The 21,452-nt window shown below is 37.9% G+C and overlaps 2 protein-coding genes across 3 annotated transcripts in view; one reads left to right on the plus strand and one right to left on the minus strand.

Annotated features, from left to right (window-relative positions):
* Window positions 1-3,854, plus strand: part of TMPRSS6 (transmembrane serine protease 6) — a 30,733-nt gene extending 26,879 nt beyond the window's left edge. Inside the window, exons 17-18 of the mRNA XM_026695805.2 lie at window positions 641-777; window positions 955-3,854. Of these exons, the coding sequence (XP_026551590.1) occupies window positions 641-777; window positions 955-1,116 (299 nt within the window). The 3' untranslated portion in view covers window positions 1,117-3,854. The remainder of the gene's footprint in view (window positions 1-640; window positions 778-954) is intronic.
* A 564-nt stretch (window positions 3,855-4,418) lies between these two features.
* Window positions 4,419-21,452, minus strand: part of KCTD17 (potassium channel tetramerization domain containing 17) — a 30,742-nt gene continuing 13,708 nt past the window's right edge. The window contains exons 3-7 of one of the 2 annotated variants that reach the window (XR_015743889.1): window positions 15,439-15,530; window positions 14,246-14,341; window positions 13,384-13,509; window positions 6,769-11,444; window positions 4,419-6,735 (exon numbers count right to left, since the gene is read on the minus strand). Coding sequence is in view for 1 of the 2 variants with exons in the window: in XM_026695783.2 (XP_026551568.1) it covers window positions 11,259-11,444; window positions 13,384-13,509; window positions 14,246-14,341; window positions 15,439-15,530 (500 nt within the window). In the remaining variant the exon portion in view is untranslated. Of the gene's footprint in view, window positions 11,445-13,383; window positions 13,510-14,245; window positions 14,342-15,438; window positions 15,531-21,452 lie in introns of both variants that reach the window. The other variant, XM_026695783.2, reaches the window with a different exon arrangement.

Below are 21,452 nucleotides of genomic sequence, written 5' to 3' on the forward strand. Positions count from 1 at the left end.
TCTGGAACAAAAGCTACTCATTCTAGAACAGCAGCCAGAGGAATAATACCACCGGATTCAACCCATTCTGTTAGGTTTCAATAGGCCATCTTATTTTGTAAACGGTTGTTGCTGTTGTTAGTTGCGAAGTCGTGTCTGACCCATGGACAATGTTCCTCCAGGCCTTCCTGTCCTCTACCATCCCCTGGAGTCCATGCAAACTGCTTTAGTGACTCCATCCAGCCACCTCATTCTCTGCCATCCCCTTCTTCTTTTGCCTTACCAAGCAGTATCACTACATTTCTTATTCAACTGAAATTTCCTAAAACAGAGAAATGTGATTATGATGTCACACTTTTTAGCATGAAGCAAGTAAACATTGACCTGAAAAAACTGTTGCATCCCTATAGAACAGGATTTCATTCCAATCTCCACATATTTTACAGCAAGGTTTCTCAACCTTGGCAATTTTTAAGACTTGTGGACTTCAACTCCCAGAATTCCCCATACAGGGGAATTCTGGGAACTGACGTCCATGCGTCATTAAGTTGCCAAGGTTAAAAACCTTGCTATAGAATGTGTAGAGATTGGAATTTCTTAGAAACAGAAAATACCTTCTTCCTCTGGTCACTTCTGCTAACCTGCAGCTCCTTTCCCACAGGTCCTACAAGCAAGATTTTGCAAAAGGTGGATGTGCAATTAGTTCAGCAAGACATCTGCAGTGAAGCTTATCACTATCAGGTCTCTCCCAGAATGCTTTGTGCTGGCTACCAGGAGGGCAAAAAGGATTCCTGTCAGGTATCTTTAAGCACTAGTTTCCATGATCTAGAAATAACTTTTCCCTCTCCTGTGACACTGCCTTATTTGCATGCAATGTCACACACTGAGTGTTGTAAAGATAACTACACAGAACTTTCTCTTTTCTTTCTATTCGAATTATTTTTGCCCTGACTGCTCTTTGGTTTCACCTTCTAGGGAGATTCTGGAGGCCCTCTTGTTTGCCAGGAAGCCAGTGGCAAATGGTTTCTAGCTGGAGTGGTGAGCTGGGGAATGGGTTGTGCACGTCCCAAAGACTATGGAGTGTATACCAGAATCACTAGTGTAAAGGAATGGATGAAACAAACTATGTCAAACTGAGCATCATTCCAAATCCTCCTTTTGTTACAAGGAAACACTGTTGAGGAGACACCTTTAGTCTTTGTCCCAGTTTCAAATAGCCAAACCTGTGGAGACATCCCATCTTACACCTGGCTCCTGTTGCACCTGATATTCAAGCACTGGTCTTTAAGGATGTTTTAATGTGTGGAGAAGCCAAAGAAGGCCACTGAAGAAAGATTGTTGAAAATAAATATGAAATTTGAGAAGCTGCTCCAATGTAACAACAGAGAGGTATGGTGTTCTCCTTCAAAAGGTATTGACTGTAGACCGGCCCTTATATTAGTTTGAATGGAAACTCCAAGACATTAGGGAAATTGATTCTCTTGAGTGTTAAATGTGGAAGTAGAAATTGGAAGTCCATCCAGTTTTTCTTGTATTATATCAATTCCCAAATGGTAGTGACGAAAACACTGAGAAATGGGAGGAGCTGTTTGTGGAATGTTAAGGGAAGAGCATCAGGTGAATTTTGTATTATTACTTACATGATTCATGCCTTATCTACATGCTGATTATTTGAAAAAAATTAGGCATGGATTTTCCTACTGCTAAGATTATTGGAGTTTTCAATGTATTTCAAGGTCACATCCTTATCCAACACACCTACTGCAACTTCATCCCAAACTACTATGTGGATGAGGTAGGAACAGATGCCTCTTAATTTAAGACTGGCAATAAAAATCCTTAAAATGCTAAATGAGAAAGCAGAGATTGTTGTCCCACGTGTTTGCATAATGGCCCTGCTTGCACAAATTGGCCAGTCTAGTGATCCCTTTCCCTGGCCAAATGATCCACTATTATGTCCTGATAGTGCATGATATCTGACGGCCATTTCCTTTAGTTCTGCAGGAAACAATTGAGCAGCTAGATCAAAACAACCTACTTCTACTTTAAGGCATCCAGGTAGATTGACCCCCTTTACAAAATTAAGATTCATTCCTTGCATGAGATCATTTCATTGATCAGGACTAAAGAGAAGAGATGTTTTGCAGTCAAAATGTTTACTGAAAACTTAAATAAGATTTCAGGCACCTTTCAATATTTGACAGCAAAAGAGAAATTCTGTCAATAAATGCAAGGGATCTTGTAACTGAATAACCTCAGCTTATCTTCAGAGCTATAGCTTTGTACAGAAATTATGATGAAACCATTCTGAAAATGATATAAGCGTGCTTCAGAGGTTTCCAATACTAGTGTGCCTCTTGCCAACAAGAGGATGTTTGTTGCACATTTATCTTCTTTTTTGAATCTGCACATGTATGGTATATTTGTCCTTAGTAAAAATTGTTAAGAGCTTTTATTTTAACATCCCATCAACTTGGACATACTCCTTACAATGATATTATGGCGACTTTAAATGTAGCAGGACTGTGGCAGGTTAGCATTAGGATATGGGTTGAAGCTACTGGACTCATTCTGAAGTAGAATTACCACCACTTCCTGATAAATAGAAGAGCTGGTAAACACAAGATGATCTTATTAAATTGGTAACTTGCTTGTTCAAGAAGTATCACCCTTGGATGATACTTCCCCATGTTTTGTTTAAAGCAAGGGTGTCAAACTCAAGGCCCGTGGACCGGATCCGGCTTGCGGGGTGCTTAGATCTGGCCCGCAGGGCTGTCCTGGAAACAACAAAGGACTGGGCCGCAGTGCCTCTGCCTGTGAAAATGAAGCTGGGAAGGGCCACGTGCAGCCCCCCTGGGCTGCATTTTTACTGGCAGAGGACTGCAGAAGGCCATCCCAGATGAAACTGGGGCCTGGAGGAGTAGCACCAACCCTAGCCATACATTCCCGAGGTCAAACACAACCCTGATGTGGCCCTCAATGAAATCGAGTTTGACACCCCTGGTTTTAAACTGATAAGCTGCTAGCAATTACCCTGTGCTTATTCCTAATCAATGAAGAGGGGCTCTACCTATTCTCCAAAGCACCCCGAAGACAGAACAAGGAGGAATGGATGGAAACTAATCAAGGAGAGAGAAGCACCCAAGAACTAAGGAGAAATTTCCTGACTGAACAATAAATCAGTGGAACAACAAGAAATTGTGGATGCTCCAACACTGGAGGTTTTTTAAAGAAGAGATTGGATAACCATTTGCCTGAAATGATATAAGATTTCCTGCTTGAGCAGGGGGGTGGACTAGAAGACCTCCAAGGTCCCTTTCAACTCTGTTATTCTATTAATTCCAAACCAACCAACTTGGTTTCAGAAATAAGACACACTTCATGTGATATGGGTGGTTATATACATTTGATAAATAAATACAATTCTGGTACCACCAGAAACCGCTCATAGCATTCTAAGCTAGTACAAATTGTTTTGGCACTGAAAGGGGCCAAATCTTTTAAGAAATTCTGCTTTCCACCAGAGGGCAGAAAAAACACACAAACTCAAAACCAGTAACTATTTTGTTATTCTTCCATGACCATATAGCTGGTTTCTGAAGCTGTTATTTCAATCTGATAAGACCATCCATGCCTGTTTTGAATCAACAGCCCTTTAGAGTACATTCTTTAATACTGAAAATATTCCCAGTTCCTCCTTCAGTCACAAAATTGAACTCATGTTTTCAAAGAAGTAAATAGTTGCACATGAAAGACAGAATTCATACTTGGAATATTTCTTTCCTAATTTTAAATACTTCAGAGAGATTAAAACTGTGTGTTTTGGTAAAGGTTTATTAAAGTCCTTAATCAATAAAATTATGGCTGAGATTGTATACCATACTAAGTCATGCTTTCCTTAAATGAAATATGGTTTAGTAAACAAATTCCAGTTATTATCTGTATTTGGAAAACACATTTCATTTAACATGTTTCCTGAACACAAACTAAGGTTCCTGAGCCGTATGAATGGACAGTTACATTCAAGGAAAATAAATTTCATGAATTCATACTTTCTCTTGAATATAAGAAGCTGGAAAAATAGATCTCCTTGTTCTTTATAGCACTGGAAAATGAAATGTTAAGATCTGAAAGTTGCATCCTAACCTGAGATCACCTTAACATAACTAGAGCTCAAGACCCACAACCTCAGCCCCAACTAGCGATAGTTCTTCTTGCTGGAAAAAAGGCCCGACTGGCACCAAGGAGAAGCCGGCCAAATCTCCATTTCCTTGGGTTTCAATCTTTTAGCTGTTCTCCTCCATCTAGAATCTTAAGTTATCTTTCCAGCAAAATAAATGAGTTGGTGGACTCAAATGCCATTATGGAAGGATGTGTTTCCTATGTACATTCTGATAAGTGCATATTCTCTAACGGCACAAGAACATGAGACACAGTAATGAGATAGTGAAATTTATTCAAGAGTTTTTACACAGCATCCTTGGACACAATTTAAAAATTGCTTTCTCAATTAACAGATATCTTTGTAAGTAAATGCGTGGCTTTCTATTAGAAGTAATATTTGTCCCGTTGATTTACATAAATGGCTATATTTCATGGAGCATTGAAATGAAACATGTACATAGGTGGCTGTGTGTGCATGCAGAAACACATGCATTCAAGTATATCAAAGGGCAGATGCTCATCCATTAGAATACAGTATTGTTACTAACTCTCCTCAAATATCACAAGAAAGAAAGGCTATAGGGAAGAATTTATGTGCTTCCCTTCAGCCTTCAGACCTTTTGGGATGGAGAAAATGTGAGTAAGTATTTGGAGAACATTTATGTGAGAAAAGTATTTGGATAATTGCAGTTGTACATCTGGGAACCTGAATTTTTTAACTATCCTCAATCCCATAGAAATTTAACAGAATCATACAATAGGTTGGAAAGGGCAGGATTAGCGAACACATAGCTCCATCTCCCCACTATATATTTTTGCTCCTGATGTCTATTTTATAAGGACCTTTTTTTAAAAAGGTATATCCAAACAGCCATAGAGATGACAACTGCAAGATAAATAAAAGTGAAATTGATCGGCCAGGTAAAAATAAAACCAATGTTATTGCTGAGTCAAATCTGTTTTCTTCTCCCTAGTGGTCTGGCTAGTTGCACGCTAGAGGACATTTGTACATCTCTAAAGCTGCCCGCGTGGACATGCTTTCTTTTGAGCAGGCCTTCCAAGGAATGGTACACATATAAAGACAACAACACCAGCCCCTCTTCTCTAGGTTGTTCTCTTAGAGTTCCTGCCACCCACTCCCTTGCTCTGCTTAGCAGATGGCAAATCTGGAAAAGCTAATTAATTATAACAGACCTGGGAAACCGGTGACTGGGAAAATTGCTCTGGCAACAGGAGATTTGGAAGAAAAATGAAATATTTGTCAAGTTGCAGTTTGCTTGCCTTTAGATCTTCATGAGGTAAGTTTCAGCAGCAACATCCACTGTAGCTTGTTTTCATCAGATGAAAAAAGAAGTCAAACTGCACTGCAAAGTCCTTTGGTACATCTTACGATGTCACAACATGTGTACAAAAGTGATGGGGCTTGTGTTGAAAGATTGCACACACAGACACTGCCCCACCCTCCCAACGCCTCTCTTGACTTTCTCCTCAGACACTGCTGTGTTTCAGTAAAATCTGGTGCAGTTCACACCAAGACAATGTGATCTGCTTAGTGATGTACTTTCAGGAATAATAAAATCTTGTTCAAGAAGGACAACACTCTTCTCCTCAGTCTAAAGGCATAAGGTTTATTATTGGATCTGCTCCCGAAGAAGAATTGTTATTTGAACATAAGCCAAGCTCTCCATCTACAAGAGAACTACTGAAGGAGAAACACTCCAGCTGGTTTCTTTCTACAAAAAGGGGTGTATTTTCTTACACAACTTCTTATGCTGCCCTTTGCAGCTAAAAATGGAACTCTCGAAAAACACCATATGCAATGCAAAGAGCAAAAGATGGAGGTACTACATCTCGTCATGCTTCCTCTCTTTCAAATTGCAAGGGTATTCCTGCATGCCAAAATGTTAAAACTCGTTTAATAGAGATGGTTGTCCACAAACAGGAACAGGAATTGCAGGACATTCATTGCAGCAAGATGCAGCACATTCATTGTTTAAAAACTCATGAGGTCCTTTCCAGAACCTCGTTTATTCCCACACTGAGCAAGCCTGAAACTTGCATGGCTAGAAGGTCTTTGTCTGTTTTACTTTGTTTTCCCCAGCAGGGGAGGTTGTGACAGCATGGAATGTCAATTTTGGGGGCCATGAAGAAATTAGTTCCTGAAAGTGTATGCCACATCTCCCAACAATAACACAAGGGTTAAGAAAAGTAATCCAGTATTTTGCCAAATAGCAGAACGTACAGCAATTAAAGGGTGCTGCTTAGAAACTGGAAAATACAATATTTCATCTTATTCTAACAACCCCCACCCCATTGTTTTTTTTAAATAACAGTACAAAAATAAAGATTTAAAAGTTAACTTTAAAAAGAGAGAGACATTGATCATCATTAGCATCATATCCTGAGACATCTGGTTTGTAACAGTTTTAAAAAAACAGCAAGGAGGAACAAGGGCAGGAAACAGAAATGAGGACAAAACAAATAAACAGGATGCAAGAACAAAGCTAAAAGGAGTAGCTAGAAAAGCAGCTTGGGGGTGGGTGGGGGGGTGGAATCAGGTGAATGCAGAGCACCAGTGGTCTCAAAGACTACCTGAGAGCCAAGACATGGCTCTTGGCTCTCTACCAGAGAGCCAAGACATTCCTGCAGAGACAAAAGGTTAAGAAATCTTTTCTGCTAGAACCTCCCATTGCAGATCACAGAAAGAAGAGCTTTGTGAGTTGAGCCTTAGGGATGCCTTCATCCTTCCTTTACAACAAAAGACAAAACTCATCTACGTGTCAAGCCCACAATCCTTGGAAAACGCCAACATTGCTCAACAGCAAAGTATTTATATACCGAGAAGATGGTAAATGTCAGTACCTCTATACAGTATACTTGCTATAGAATGAGCCCGACAGTGTTAGAACACCTTGAATGGTAAGGCAGATGACCATATTCTCTATTCTGATTACAAATAAAATCAATGGTTTTAAAGAGTGCATAAATCAGTACTGGATAGCTGCTGGTAATCTAATCCAAAACCTGGTTTTCTTGGGAATATCAAATTTAACTTTATAGTTAAATTTTCTTTTCTCCAACTCTTCAAGGTTATTAGATGGGAGAATAGGAACAGGAAATTAGATATACAATGAAGGTCCTTTTTTTTTTACAGCAAAGACATGGCCTTCTAAAGGGCATTTTCCCTTCCCGTTCCTTCCATAGGAAAAGCTATAAAATATCTGACATTGCTTTCTGTGAGAGTATACCTCCTTCCCAGTTTTGGACTGATATTCCAGATCACAAAAGAAGAAAAGAATCCCTAAGAAGTGCATGAACAGTTTAAACATTAGACTACAGATCTTTGCAGGAAAATATTTTCTCTTTTTTAATGTATCAGGATGGGTTGAATGTTCTGTCCCCACTGTAGAAAAAAAATCTGTCACAGTAAGTTCATTATACATTTTTCCTACAGTGAAATGTACCATGGCTGTCTCTGAAGATGGAATCTAGTAGTTCTTTTTATCAATTATCTACTGTAATTTTTAAAATGCTTTTGACCAAGAGGTGCGAGTAAGGTTCACACTGTTTTACAAAGAAAGACCCAGAGACCTACGTGGAAACCCCACAGATGTCTCCCAAAGGGGCACTAACATTAAGGGAAGCCAAAAGGGCCATTCTTTTGGGTGAGTGGACTAGAGCTTCCTATAGGGCAACCTTGTTCTAGGTCTCATGGGGATGTTTGATGCGAGTTTGATCCACCTGGTGAGTATGGACAATGTGGCTTTATGGTTCTGAGAAATCATCCCAAGACAAACGGTAGGGTGTGTTTGCTTGGGTGTGTCCTTATCTCTGATTGACCAAAGTTACCATATATACACACCCAATGTTAGGCCCAATTTGAATTTAGGGTTACCTTCCTATTTGTCAGCCACTATTACTTCCTTGAGGCAACACTAACTGACTTACCTCTGGCTAAGAATCTACCATGAAAGCAGCAGAAGTCTTAGCTAGTTGTTTATAACTTGTGTTCTTCTTTTCCCAGATGGATTTCTTGAGATAATTTGGATCCAGTTTTCTGTGTGAATCATAGAGTAGAAGCCTTGGCCATGACTGAGCAAAAGTATACTGGAAAAGTGATTTGAGCTAGCTGATTCATTGACAATTGATATTTCAGTTGAATGCATACATTTTGTAGAATGTATGACCAGCAAACAACTTCTTCTAATAATCATAATGGATAATAAGCTTAATAAACTATATGATAAATATTTAGTTTAATAAATATATACAGTCCATCCAAAATCTAGGTGCATGGAAATTCAATAGCATGACTGAGTACACTAAAGCAATGAATATCAAAGAATGATGAAAAGGTTAAAAGTATCAAGAAATTCCACTTGTAAAGTACTAGAGAGCCAGTTTGGTCTAGTGGCGAAGGCACCCAGGATAGAAACCAGGAAACTGTAAGATCTAGTTCTACCTTAGACATAAAAGCTGACTGGATGATTTGGGCCAGTCATTCTCTCTCAGACTAACTCACAAGATTATTGTTGGGAAAATACTATGAGGCAGGAGTATTAGATATATTGCTGCTTTGAGTTATTTATAATAATAATGAAAGGCAGGATAAAAAATAAAAAGAATATCCTCCACAATTAAGAACTGCTCAAATATTTTTCTACAATTTGGAAATTGTAACAATATTTATAATAGGATTGATGAAAAGTAGCTAATCAAGGTTTAATACTATAAATACCATGAAAGAGGAGATGAAGAAGAACTCTGAGTGAAGAGTTAATGCAAAGAGTGCAGGTAGAGATTAAGAGCTTGTTTATTATATTTTGTTTGATACTTTTGCCTTCTACTTCTCCCACTGTCTTTTCCACTCTAGGAAATCCAGTCAAGGACCTTCAAAACAACTTTTAGTAACTGACAATTTATTTAGATGACATCTCTGCTTACGTTATTTGGGGAAATTGGATTGATCAGCAATCTGTACCTCTATTTAGCTGGGTTAGAATTGAGAAATATACTAAATGAACAGCTATATCCAAGCTTTTATTCAATAAATTTACATATTTGTTGTATTGTATACTGTTGCCTTATGAGTTGATTGTACCCAAAAATATCCTAAGAGGGGAAGAAGCAAATTCTATCTTTCCCCTCACAAAGAGGGTGGTTCTTATAGTTGGGATCATATTTGCTTTATATTGGGGGATCTCAGTTTTCCTGTCTTCAGGGATTTGTGGGTGCATCTTTGACATCTTTGTGAAATGAAAAGCAATTTCTGCCACAGGGACATGTAGAGTATGAGACATTCTAGTCTGAGGGGAAATATGAGGTTTCAAGATGAGGCGGGAGCAGGAGCCATCCCTCACAATCCTTTTCTACTTCAAAAACATGTCTTGGAATATGAGGGAGTGACAGATTCTGGCTTCCTGGGCTCAAGTGATTTATAGCCTTTCCTGAAATACTCAGGAAAATCTGATTATTATTATTTTTGGAAGCACCTGGCGGATTTGGGGAATGGCTGTTGTTCTTCCTCATCCAGAGACAACTCACCCTTTCCCCATCTATCCAGCCCTGAAGGGAAACACCTGAGTACAGTGTATATAGTGTGGGGTGGGAACTGGCCACCCCTTTTTCATTTGTTTGTCTGGCTTTTCCCCTTGTTAAGATCTAGAAGGGGACGAGAAGAGGCGCTATACCTTCTGCCCATTTCCATGTTTGGATCCAGCTAGGAAATCCAAAAGTGCAGTATCTCGCTCTTTTGCCCCATGGCATGTGGTTACTGCGACTTCAACCAAGTAGGGGCTACATAGTTTGTGGTCACTGACTCAGGAGACATCTTGGAAGAGGAAACAAGACAATGCACTGATATGCTATTGGAGGCTAGCCCTCGTTTGACCCCAGCCATTGGGGAAGATACTTCTACAAATAAACTGCGACTGATGGCCATGGCAGAAGGTCTGTTGAATTTATAGGAACAAAGAGAAAAGCTAAGGAAAAGGCCAAATAAAAAACAAAAACCTGGAGCTGAAAAATAGTCAAAGTAGAGGGAGTGCATAATAGAGCTGACAGGCAATGTACTCTCTGAAGCAGACAGGACTCAAGCAGGAAAGGAGAAAATCTTCTCAGCAGAAGCAATATCAAAACCCTTCCATGCCCAGGAAGGAGATATCACATTACAGAACATTCTGGTTTCCAGGTAAAAGGATGATTGGCAAGAAACAGGAAGTGCCTTGAAACAGCTGAGTAACGAAGATAGTAAGAAAATGCAGATTGCAAAATTTACCCTCAGCAAAGACAGTCTGATTTTTTTTTTTTTTTGCAATACAAAACTTTGGTTTTTCTTTTAGATAATAATATAAGGTAACAATAGAAACGTAATTAGAGGATGCGTGGCTGCCAAAAGCGTAGTACCCAATTGCTATGCAGAAGAACCAAACTCTGGCTTCTCCAATTAATGATATCTCAAAGAACAGAGGTAGAAAAGACTTTCGTATGAGACCCTGGAAAAGTACTACCCATAAGAAAAGATACAGCCGTCAGAAAAGTCATTTTCCATTTCATTTTTTTAAAGGCTGCTTTGTATGTTCAGAAGTCATTTAACAGCCCCTCTTCTCCTGCCTTTAATCTTCTATTGTGATACTCCATTTCTCAGAATCATGAAGCTTATTCTGGAAGACAAATTCAAAATGGTCTCAGTCCAGATACCTACACCTCAGCAAAAAAAAAAAAAAAAAAATCCAAGAAAAATTGGATAAAAGGTGAGTCACAGATAAAAGGTGTGAAGGTGCAGATGATGTGTTGTCTTTATCAAAACAGAATGGGAAAGAGAGGCCCAAAGGGAAGTTTAAACTAGTCTACAATGCAGGATTCTTGGCTCATGGAGGAAAAGACAATATCGGAAGAGGGATCACAAGAAAAGGAAATTAACAAGAAAAGGGGAAGGAGTGCAAAATGGAAAGAGCACAAAGTAAAAGGCCTCTAAAAGGTCACAAGAACAAAAAGAATCAGTGGAATCTTGGTTGATGGAGCTTGCTACAAATGTAGTATTAAAAAAACCAAACAGTTTAGACCAAAGTGCAACAGCTGCCAAGTGCACAGTTTTCCCCCGCCTCTCACCAGCCTTAAGCTTCTGTATATTGCTTGATACCCACACAGGCATTCCATGCACCCTCTTTTGAAGCTCCCCCACCATCGGCTTTTACTGGTGCTTCCTCCTGCTCTTCAACTTCTTGCAGCTGCAGCTCCTCCTCATTCTGCTGTTCTTTTTCTGGGTCTTCCTCGGGATTCTGTGTTGCAGCAGGCGGCACCTGAGGAAAGAACAACAAAAGTAGGAATATCACCAGTAGGGGCCAGGGGATTCCACCTCTTTTGTAAAGATTCTGGAACAGAGAGAATAATTTTAAGACTAAGAAATAACAGAATAAAAGAGTTGGAAGGGACCTTGGAGGTCTTTTATTCCAACCCCCTGCTCAGGCAAAAAGCCCTATACCATTTCAGACAAATAGTTGTTCAATCTCTTCGTAAAAACTTCAAGTGTTGGTACCTTCACAACTTCTGGAGGCAAGTTGTTCCACTAACGAATTGTTGTAACTGTCAGGAAATTTCTCCTTAGTTCTAGATTGCTTCTCTCCTTGATTAGTTTCCATCCCTTGCTTCTTGTACTGCCTTCAAGTGCTTTGGAAAATAGCTTGACCCCCTCTTCTTTGTGGCAACCTTTTGGATATTGGAACACTGCTATCATGTCCCCACTACTCCTTTTTTTCATTAAACTAGAGCAACCGTTCCTTATGTGTTTTAGCCTTCAGTTCCCTAATCATCTTTGTTGCTGTTCTCTGCACTCTTTCTAGAGTCTCAATATCTTTTTTACATTGTGTCAACCAAAACTGGGTGCAGTTTTCCAAGTGTGGCCTTACCAAGACATTATAAAATGGTATCAACACTTCACATGGTCTTGATTCTATCCCTCTGTTAATGCAGCCTAGGACTATGCTGGCTTTTTTTGGCAATTGCAGCACACTGCTGGCTCATATTTAACTGATTGTCTAGGACACCAAAATCCCTGTCACAGTTGCTACTGTTGAGTCAGGTACCACCTATACTGTACCTGTGCATTTGGTTTTTCTTTTTCTGGAAAGTAGAACCTTACTTTTTTCACCATTGAATTTCATTTTGTTAGATAGGTCCCAATGTTCAAATCTGTCAAGATCCTTCTGTATCTTAAGCCTATCTTCTGGAGTGTTGGCTATTCCTGCCAGCTTGATGTCATCTACAAACTTGATGAGTTTCCTATCTATCCCCCACATCATATCTAACATTTGCCATCAACTCGCTCTGGGTTGCATTTCAGCTCTCATAATGTCAGCCAGTCCAGCTAAAAGAAGAAGCAAGGACATAAGTTTATCTTACGTTATTATTTATAGGAGTTACAATTACATCAGGGATAAGCAACTGTTCGGAACTGAAAATACATGTGGAATTTCAGAAGAATGGTATGGCAAAATGGCTATCAGGGAAGATATTCCTGTTCACAAAATGGCTGCTGTTATGGACACCAGCAATCATAAAACATCCGTCTACCAGAAGGCAAAGTATCCTTTCTAAAAGATGCCTCCTGTAATCTTTTATGGGATCCAAATGGATTCCTGAAAATATCTGTGCTTTGTTCTGCAATATTACATCTTCTTTCTGTTTTAATTTTTAATTAGAAATCTTTTAAAAAGTGAGATGGAATAGGGAGACTGGTGGACACAGTATCTTTCAAAGGCATCATGTTACCTTTGCTGAACTAGAATCATGTACATGAATGTAAATAGATAAGCACATTATGTGATTAATATTTTGTTAATGAAGAACTTGGGACTAATTACCTCACTTCAGAAAATCCCTGATTCTGGAATATCAGGTAACAGAAAAGTAAGCAGGACAATACCATACAGATGTAAGCAAAATGCTTGCAATTCTGAAGAAGTACAAATTTATTTCAATTTTGGATTATCATATCTATGAAAGGAAATAGGTATCAAAATGTAATTCTGCTCCATCTCTCCTTGTAAAAAGAGTATTCACTCACTCCAGAAATAATATTTTTAAAAGTCAGAAAACATGGATCATTGGCTTAGAAATAAACATTTCTAAAACCAGGTTGGACATGACAGGGAATAACAAAGAATAAGTCTTAACACACATTTGCCATTTGATAGCTGAAAAGAGAGTTGAGAACTGAAGGATTTTAAGGACTGATCTAACCTTGAGTTTCCTGCAGGACTCAGAACAGAGGCCACTGGGTGAGCTGCACAGTTCCTTTGAGACAACACACAGGAATTCTGATTGATCCTCATTCCCATAGTTATAGGATGACCCAATATTCACCAACTGTAGAAAGAGATTAATGTTATGCCAAATGATGCAAAATTGGGAACAATTCTGGTCTGAAAAGGTCTCAAGAGGGCAAATGTTAGGATTAGTGCAGAAGACTTCATGTGAGTACATTTGTCCTCCACGGTGGTCTTTATATGACAAGAAAGAAATTTAACTGTGTTTTTCAACAGATCCAGAAAGATTCAATCTGCCAAAATATTTTTATCATGCCACAGAAAGAGCTAACGAATATTTCCCCTTGATCTCCAATTAAGTTTGGAATGTTCTAGGATCTGAAAAAATCTATAAATCTTAAACTTATATAGTCTAAGAATTGGGAGTATCGCCAATTCACAATTTATGCCTGCAATCTTACCTGTGTTGCTTATTAAAAAACACTGAAAACAGTGGGACACCCTGATAACCGGGCACAGGATTGCATAAAATGTCTTACACAACAACACAGGTTTATTAAAAAGTAAGCACCATACAGTTTAATGGAATTTATTCCCAGGCATGCAGTCAGAAGTGGAAAAAAATGACTAATAAAATTTATTAGGTCGATAACATATTTCTTCCTTCTTTGAATCTGCTTTGTGAATTACTTATAAGAGCCACATGTGAAGCATGACTGCCTATTCTATTTTTTAAAAATTGAAGATTCTGAAATCACTATCAAATTCTACACTGGGAAACCTATATTCACAATATTTTAATAAATTTAATAAATAAATGAAATAATCTTGCATACCTGTTCAAAGCGCCACCCATCTGACATTGTAGAAACCATTTGTGTGAGCTCTTCCTCCTGACATTGCAGTACTCTGTAGACATGCTTTGGTGGCACCTAGAAGAAGCAGAACAAAGAACAATAGACCATATCAGCAAGGACTTTCCTGTCTACCTGTCCATATTTTCTATTAATAAACTAAGCCAGGCAGTTGCTTTCTATCCTCAATTCTCGATCCTAGTGAAGAGAACTTTTTAATAGCATAAAGACAGAAGCATCTGCATATGTGCATTAGACTGAAAAGTTTTAGATGAGCAAGGAGAAGAGCTATAGCTCACTGAGTGAACATTTTCTGGCAGGGCTAGGCAAAGGGTTAAGGATCCAGAATTTTCTGGCAATCAAAATAAGTAGTGCTGGTATATGAATGATGTGATTCATTATAAGGCAAAAGGAGTGAGCAGTTCTGAACTTGGAAGAAGGAGAAGGACGTGACATTTCATGCCTGAAAATGCCATGCCTTGAAATAAAACATTTTGCACTATTCTCACATGGAGATTCAGAGCAAGACCACACATGAGACTAAAAAGTGCAATCTGCCTTAAAAGATTTAGTCATTATCTCCCATTAAAAGCATCCAGAAGTACAGATTTCCTCATTTCAGCAACCTCCAGATGGGGAGGGATTTCATTTCCCAGCATTCCCAGCCCATATTGCTTTAATCATTTGAGGCTGAAACTGATTGTGCCAACACATCTGGAAGGCACCTGGTTGGGAAAAGCTGCAGTACTATATGAGAATTGCTGCCAGTCAGAATAGGAGATATATGGACAAATATAAGGCAAAAGGAGTGAGCAGTTCTGAACTTGGAAGGAGGAGTGAAATACTAGGAGGTTTTCCAGCTTCTCACTTCTTTCATAACAACAATCAAAGGCCAAGTGCCAAGAGAACTGCCTTTTCACAGCTCCCCCATATGATCTTTCTCCCCCAAAATATAGACTGAATTTTCAGGACTCATTCTTTCATTCTTTTCAATTGCATAATTAACACTGAATAATAAATACCGCAAAATTAACTGAATTAAAACAGCCCCTGCTTTAACAATTAAATGCTGGCTTGTTTATTCCCAGTCTTGTAACATTTATTGTTGTTCAATTTTTTTGTAAAATGAAACTTTCAATTTCTCTTAAATATAATTCTGACATTTCCCAACTCACCTGGGCTATGGTGTAATCCTTTTCCTCCAGTCTGTCTTTTATTAATCTGATTAGAGAGCCAATGTTGTAGAATTCTGCTTCTTCCAGAACTCCTAATAATAGGAGAGAGCATAACAATATATCACTAAGTATGAAACAATCTTACTACCAAGTTATATTAATTAAAATATAAACATTTGGTTATTAAACAGAAAACAGTTGGCAGTTCTTGAACTTAACTCATATCAGAATTATATGCTGATATGACAAGAGTGTGATATCTTTCGAGAGATGGGAGGAGCTTGCGCCGTGGCGATACGGTCTGCAATCGAGCTCTTCGATTGCAGCCGATATCTCCGCCACTGGCCGGTCCAACGGACCTCACGCTGTCCCGTAGGGACAGCCATCGTGAAGAGCATATCCTGAGGATTCCGGGATACCGCAAAATCCCTGGAGAGCCCGGTGAAGCTCTTCTTGCCAGCGGCGGAGAGGCAGCCCCCATGCTGCTGAGGCCGGGCGACTCCAGACGGAAAGAGTTTGAGAAAGAGTTTGTCGGTTGGGTGAGAACTTCTTTTTTTATTTAATTTTTGAATTTGGAAAGTTTACTCTAATTATCTGAAGAAACCTGTGTGATTTTTGTTTTGTTTTTTGACAAAATTGATTTAGCGGCGTTTTTTAGGGAAACGTCAAAGAGAGAATCCATTTTTCTTTTCTTTGCTTCCGGACTCTATTGTTACTTATTGGATAACTGGACTGTTTTCTTTTTCTATATATTCATATGTTTTATTCTTCTTCTGGACTTTTTATTTTTATTTTTCTGGGCCAGAGGCTTCTCTTGATTTTGTTTGATTTTTCGGTTTTTGTTTTGTGTATTGCAAGTCGGCTTTCCCTTAAGAGAGGAGGGGGAAAGTGAGAACTATGATACTTTGTAACACTGCCACCTAGAGGCTCGGAAATATTTTAAAAAAAGAAAATAGACTCTTCTTCTCAAGGACATCCCCTGATAAGATAGAGGAAAGCACTTTTGTGGAATATTATTACAGGTGTCTTTCTGGATATACATGGCTCAGCTTTGAAGCTTGTGGGAAAGAGAAGGGAGTTATAATTAGAGCCTTGGATAATTAAATAGAGTGCAGTGTTGTTGTTTTTTTTGAGTTCTGCCAACCCCTTCACTAACATCAAGGTCCTGACTTTTAAGCTTGATTTATTTGCAAAGGGAAGCCTCTGAATTTCTTTTTTCTACTTATATTTTATTTTGATTTAACTGATTTTATTTTTTTCTTTTGCCTATTTGGATCCTGTTTTCTTTTTTTCCTTTTTTTTTTTTTTAATGTACATTAGCGGACTATTTCTTTTTCCTTTTTTAATTGAGGTTTTTTCTTTTTCTTTTTTTTTTTTTTCTGGCTGGACTAAGGTGTGGAATCTGAAGAAACTTATTTTTCTTGGTTTTTGTTTTGTTTTTTGTTTTTTCTTTTCTTCTTCCCTTCTTCCTTTTGGCTTTGTCTTGTTTATTATTATTATTGGGTTTTTATTTTTACTGTTACTTTTTTTTATGGTTTTTTTTTTTTTTTTATGGACTAAGGTCAGGAAGAATTTGAAGAATTTTTTTCTTTTTTTTCTTTTTTCTCTCACTTTTGGCTTTTTTATTGTTGGCCTTTTACCTTGATTAAAATTTCATATTTTTTTTCTTTTTTTGTGGATTAAAATTTGAAAAACTTGAAGAGTTGGAACCACTTAAAATGAGTAAGAAATTTATATCTTCGGGTGCCTCTATGTCTGCTTCTGCCTCCCCACCATCTGGACAGCGTTCAATTCAGACATTGTTAAAGCAAGATAAAGAGAAAGAAAAAGAACAAGAAAGAGTATCCTTCCAGATGATTATGCAAGGAATTCAAGATCTTAAGGTAAAAATGGATACTATTGAACAAGAGTGTGATATCTTTCACAGAGATCAAATCTGAAAAGGCAATCAAAATCTATGGGGAGAAGGCAAGACTACAATGAAAAATCATGTAAGGGAATAATTCTAATACTGGGACACATTTAATACTAAATGTATATTATAGCTCAATGGCTATGTCACCCCAACTCACTTCAGTATTGTTGTGAGGAAAATAGGAAGGTATGTTGGATATATTCGCCACCTTGAGTTATTTGTAAAAATAATAAAGGTGGAATACAAATAAATAAATAAATATGTTCAAACCCACACAATCAACTTTTTAAGGAAGAAACTATATGACATCAGAAACAGAACTTTATCCACCAACATTATAGTAAACTTGTGAGTGCATGCATCTCTTGCCTGATGCAAAATGAGGAAGAAATTTTGATTTAAGAGAATCAGATTATCATAGAAACATACAATTGAGATAGAGCTCAATAAATCACCCAAGTCTATCAATACAAAAATTAGTAATGTAGTATGAGAAATAATTAGCCTTATTCATACTTCCCATTTTAATTCTTCCACATAGATGTTAATATCTATTTTCATTCCATTCCAAGCAGCTTTAGCATTAAATTTATGTATGCTTCTCATTCTTTCTGTTACAACACTAATCTATCTTCCAATACTTTTCATACAGGATCATCATATTTGATTCTTATGTTTCTTCCAGCTCTATGGTTCTTATCCTTCTTCCACTTCCTCTACTTATATTTCCATCATATTTTTCCTTCTTTCTGTGCTTTCTATTTTTTTCCAAAAAGCAATCAAAAACTGTCAAGAATGTTCTGTGTCACGTTCAGGATCTCTCATCACCATTATATTATTCACCAACTCTTTCAATCCCTCATCATAAACAAATCAGTAAAGTTTTTTATTTATACAGGTAGTCCTTAACTTAGAGCAATTCATTTTGTAAATCAATGCAGCCATCAATAGTCTGAAGTCCAACAAAACACCAGGTTTTGATGGCATCCACCCTGAATTTCTAATTCATTCTGGGAGACTAACAAAGAATTGGCTCAGCAAATTATTTTCAAACATACTTTCTAAATCTAGCAGACACCTCCCACCGGAATTCAAAAAAGCCAAAGTAATATCGCTTCTGAAACCTGGCAAACCATAAGAGACAGTAGAAAGCTACCGCCCCATTGCTCTTCTGAGTTCTTGTTACTAATTTCTGGAGAAACTTATCATAAACAGAATTGGACCCACAATAGATACATTTCTGCCCATGGAACAACCTGGCTTTCGTCATAAATACAGTTATGTTGATCAGGTGCTGAGCCTAATAGGACATATCAAGGCTGGTTTCCAGTGAGGCTTAAAAACCACAGCTGTGTTCATCGACTTTACTGCAGCATACAATACTGTGCGGAAGAAGGGTCTGCTTTACAAACTGAGTCACATTATTCCCCCTGTAAAATCCTCTATCACCTAACTAACAACATGGTCAGCGATAGATCCTTTCAGATCACTATGGGGGACAATGTTAGTAAGTTAAGAAGACTCAACAATGGCCTTCCACAAGGTTCTCTATTGGCACCCACTGTTCAATCTTTATATCCAACTACTGCTCAATCTTTATATCCAGCTACATAAATTTGAGTATGCAGATGACCTGGTCCTAGCAGCGCAAGACAAAAACTTGGAAGTATTGGACTGCCTCCTCTCTGAGGACCTGAAGACCCTGGGAACATATTTTGCTGACTGGAGACTCATACCCAGTGTCAGCAAAAGGGTGACTACCTGTTTCCACCTCAAGAACAAACTCACCAATGTCTACCTGCCTACCTGAATAATAATACCTCTGAGTAACTTTGGATCAGACTCTCTCCTATAAGAAACACCTAGAGAACACGTATGCTAAAATAAATACCAGGAACAACTTACTCCAGAAACTTAGAGGACCTAGTTGGGAAGCCTCAGCCTCTACTCTCAGAATATCAGCACTAAGTTGGTCTACTCCACAGCTTAATACTGCACCCCCACTGGGCTTAATAGCTGCCACACTAGCAAGATCGATGCTAAACTAAATGATACAATGAGGATCATAAGCAGTTGCATAAAATCTACTTCTACTTGCTGGCTCCCCGTCTTGAGCCACATAGCACCACCAGCCTTATGAAGGCAGGAAACCTTAGTGTAGGAGTACAACAAAATTATAAGAAACCACTTCTTCCTGTGCATGCTGATCTTCCTCATCTATCAATTGGCAGGCTTAAATCCAGGAAGCCCTCTTTGGCACTCGCTCAACAGATGTCTAACAACTTTGACATCAACTCACAGTGGAAAGCCACATGGACTGTTGAATGTCCAGATACAGGCAGTACATAAATGACCCTACACAAAAGGTGCCAGGTTTTGACCTTCCTCGCCAGCATTGGTCAACTCTGAACAGGATCCGTACCCAACATGGTGCCTGCCGGGACTCATTGTTTAAGTGGGGTCTTGTCTCTATCCCTCTGTGTGACTGTGGTGCCCCTCAACAAAATATCCATCACATTGTGTCCGAATGTCCATCAAGAGCTTACACCAGCCCAATGTCTGATTTTTTTTTAACATAGACCACCCTGTCCTTGAATGGCTGGGTGGAGTAGACATTAACATTTTAACTACTATAAGTCCATATATTTGCCATATGCTAAATTAATAAATTTCCAAAAAGCAATCAAAAACTGTCAAGAATGTTCTGTGGCACATTCAGTATCTCTCATCATCCTTATATTATTCATTAACTCTTTCAATCCCTCATCATAAACAAATCAGTGAAGTTTTTGATTTATACTGGTACTCCTCGATTAACAGCAGTTCATTTAGTGACCACTCAAAGTTACAACAACATTGAAAAAAGTGAGTTATGACCATTTTTCGCACTTATGACCATTGTAGCATCCCCATGATTTACATTCAGATGCTTGACAACTGACTCACATTTATGACAGTTGCAGTGTCCTGGAGCCATGTGATTACCTTTTGTGACCTTCTGACAGGCACAGTCAATGGGGAAACCAAATTTGCGTAACAACCATGTTACTAATATAATGGCTGCAGTGATTCACTTAATAAATGTGGCAAGAAAAATCATAAAATAGGGCAAAACTCACTTAACAAATTTCTCACTTAACAACATAAATTTTGGGCTCAATTGTGGTAGTAAGTTGAGGACTACCTGTATTCCTTCCTTTTCCATTTGTACATGTGAACAGATTAAAACATAAACCCTGAATTCATAACAAACACATATTTCTTAGCAAAACAATCATTTTCATTCAACTCTGAATAGTCCCAATGTTTATCTGACTCCCATTCATTCATTCAAGTCATCTGATCAAGTCATTTTTCTCCAGAATCACATTCAATTAAGCCTGGTTCTTCCTTTGTCATTTGAATGTAACATTAACCAAAACAAATTACCTCAAAACTAATATATTAGATTTGTAATATTGCTCAGTTCAAGATTACTTCAGATACCTACTTTCATGGGCATTCACCACTACCTAATGACACCAATTCATGCTTTCTGACTTACACTTTAATCCTTTCATTAATTATTAAACTTAATTTCACTTTTCCACATTCCACTCAGTAAGATTAATCCACCTTCAATCAGATCTATTACAATTACATTTTTCTCATAGTTTCACATAAGCACATGTATTTATTTTTCTTTTATTTTTTTTAATTATTTAGTTATTATTAAGAGTAGAATACAAGCAATTACAATACTGGTAAAATGTAGTGATTTGTAACCAAAAAAATGTACATGGAGGTGATTAAACACAATAAAAAAAATGTGGGAGAACTAATAACAGAAAAAAAAGAAGAAATGTCCATATAACTTTTCATTTAGCATCAATATAGAATAAATTAAATCCTCAACCTTATTATTCAGTCTGGATCATATGGCAATCTATTGCTTTATGTTCTTATTTTTAGAGCAATTTTTTTTCAAAAATAGATAAGGCTCTTATCTGAATTCATCAGGAAAATATATTCCTTTCCATTTACATAAGATTATCCTCTTTGCCAAGCCTCAGGCTTGATAAAACCAAAATCTTCATAAAATGACAAATTCTATATTTTA

The sequence above is a fragment of the Pseudonaja textilis genome, chromosome 5 (genome assembly GCF_049901715.1).
Source record: "Pseudonaja textilis isolate UNSWEBS1 chromosome 5, rPseTex1.2, whole genome shotgun sequence".
Classification (NCBI taxonomy): domain Eukaryota; kingdom Metazoa; phylum Chordata; class Lepidosauria; order Squamata; family Elapidae; genus Pseudonaja; species Pseudonaja textilis.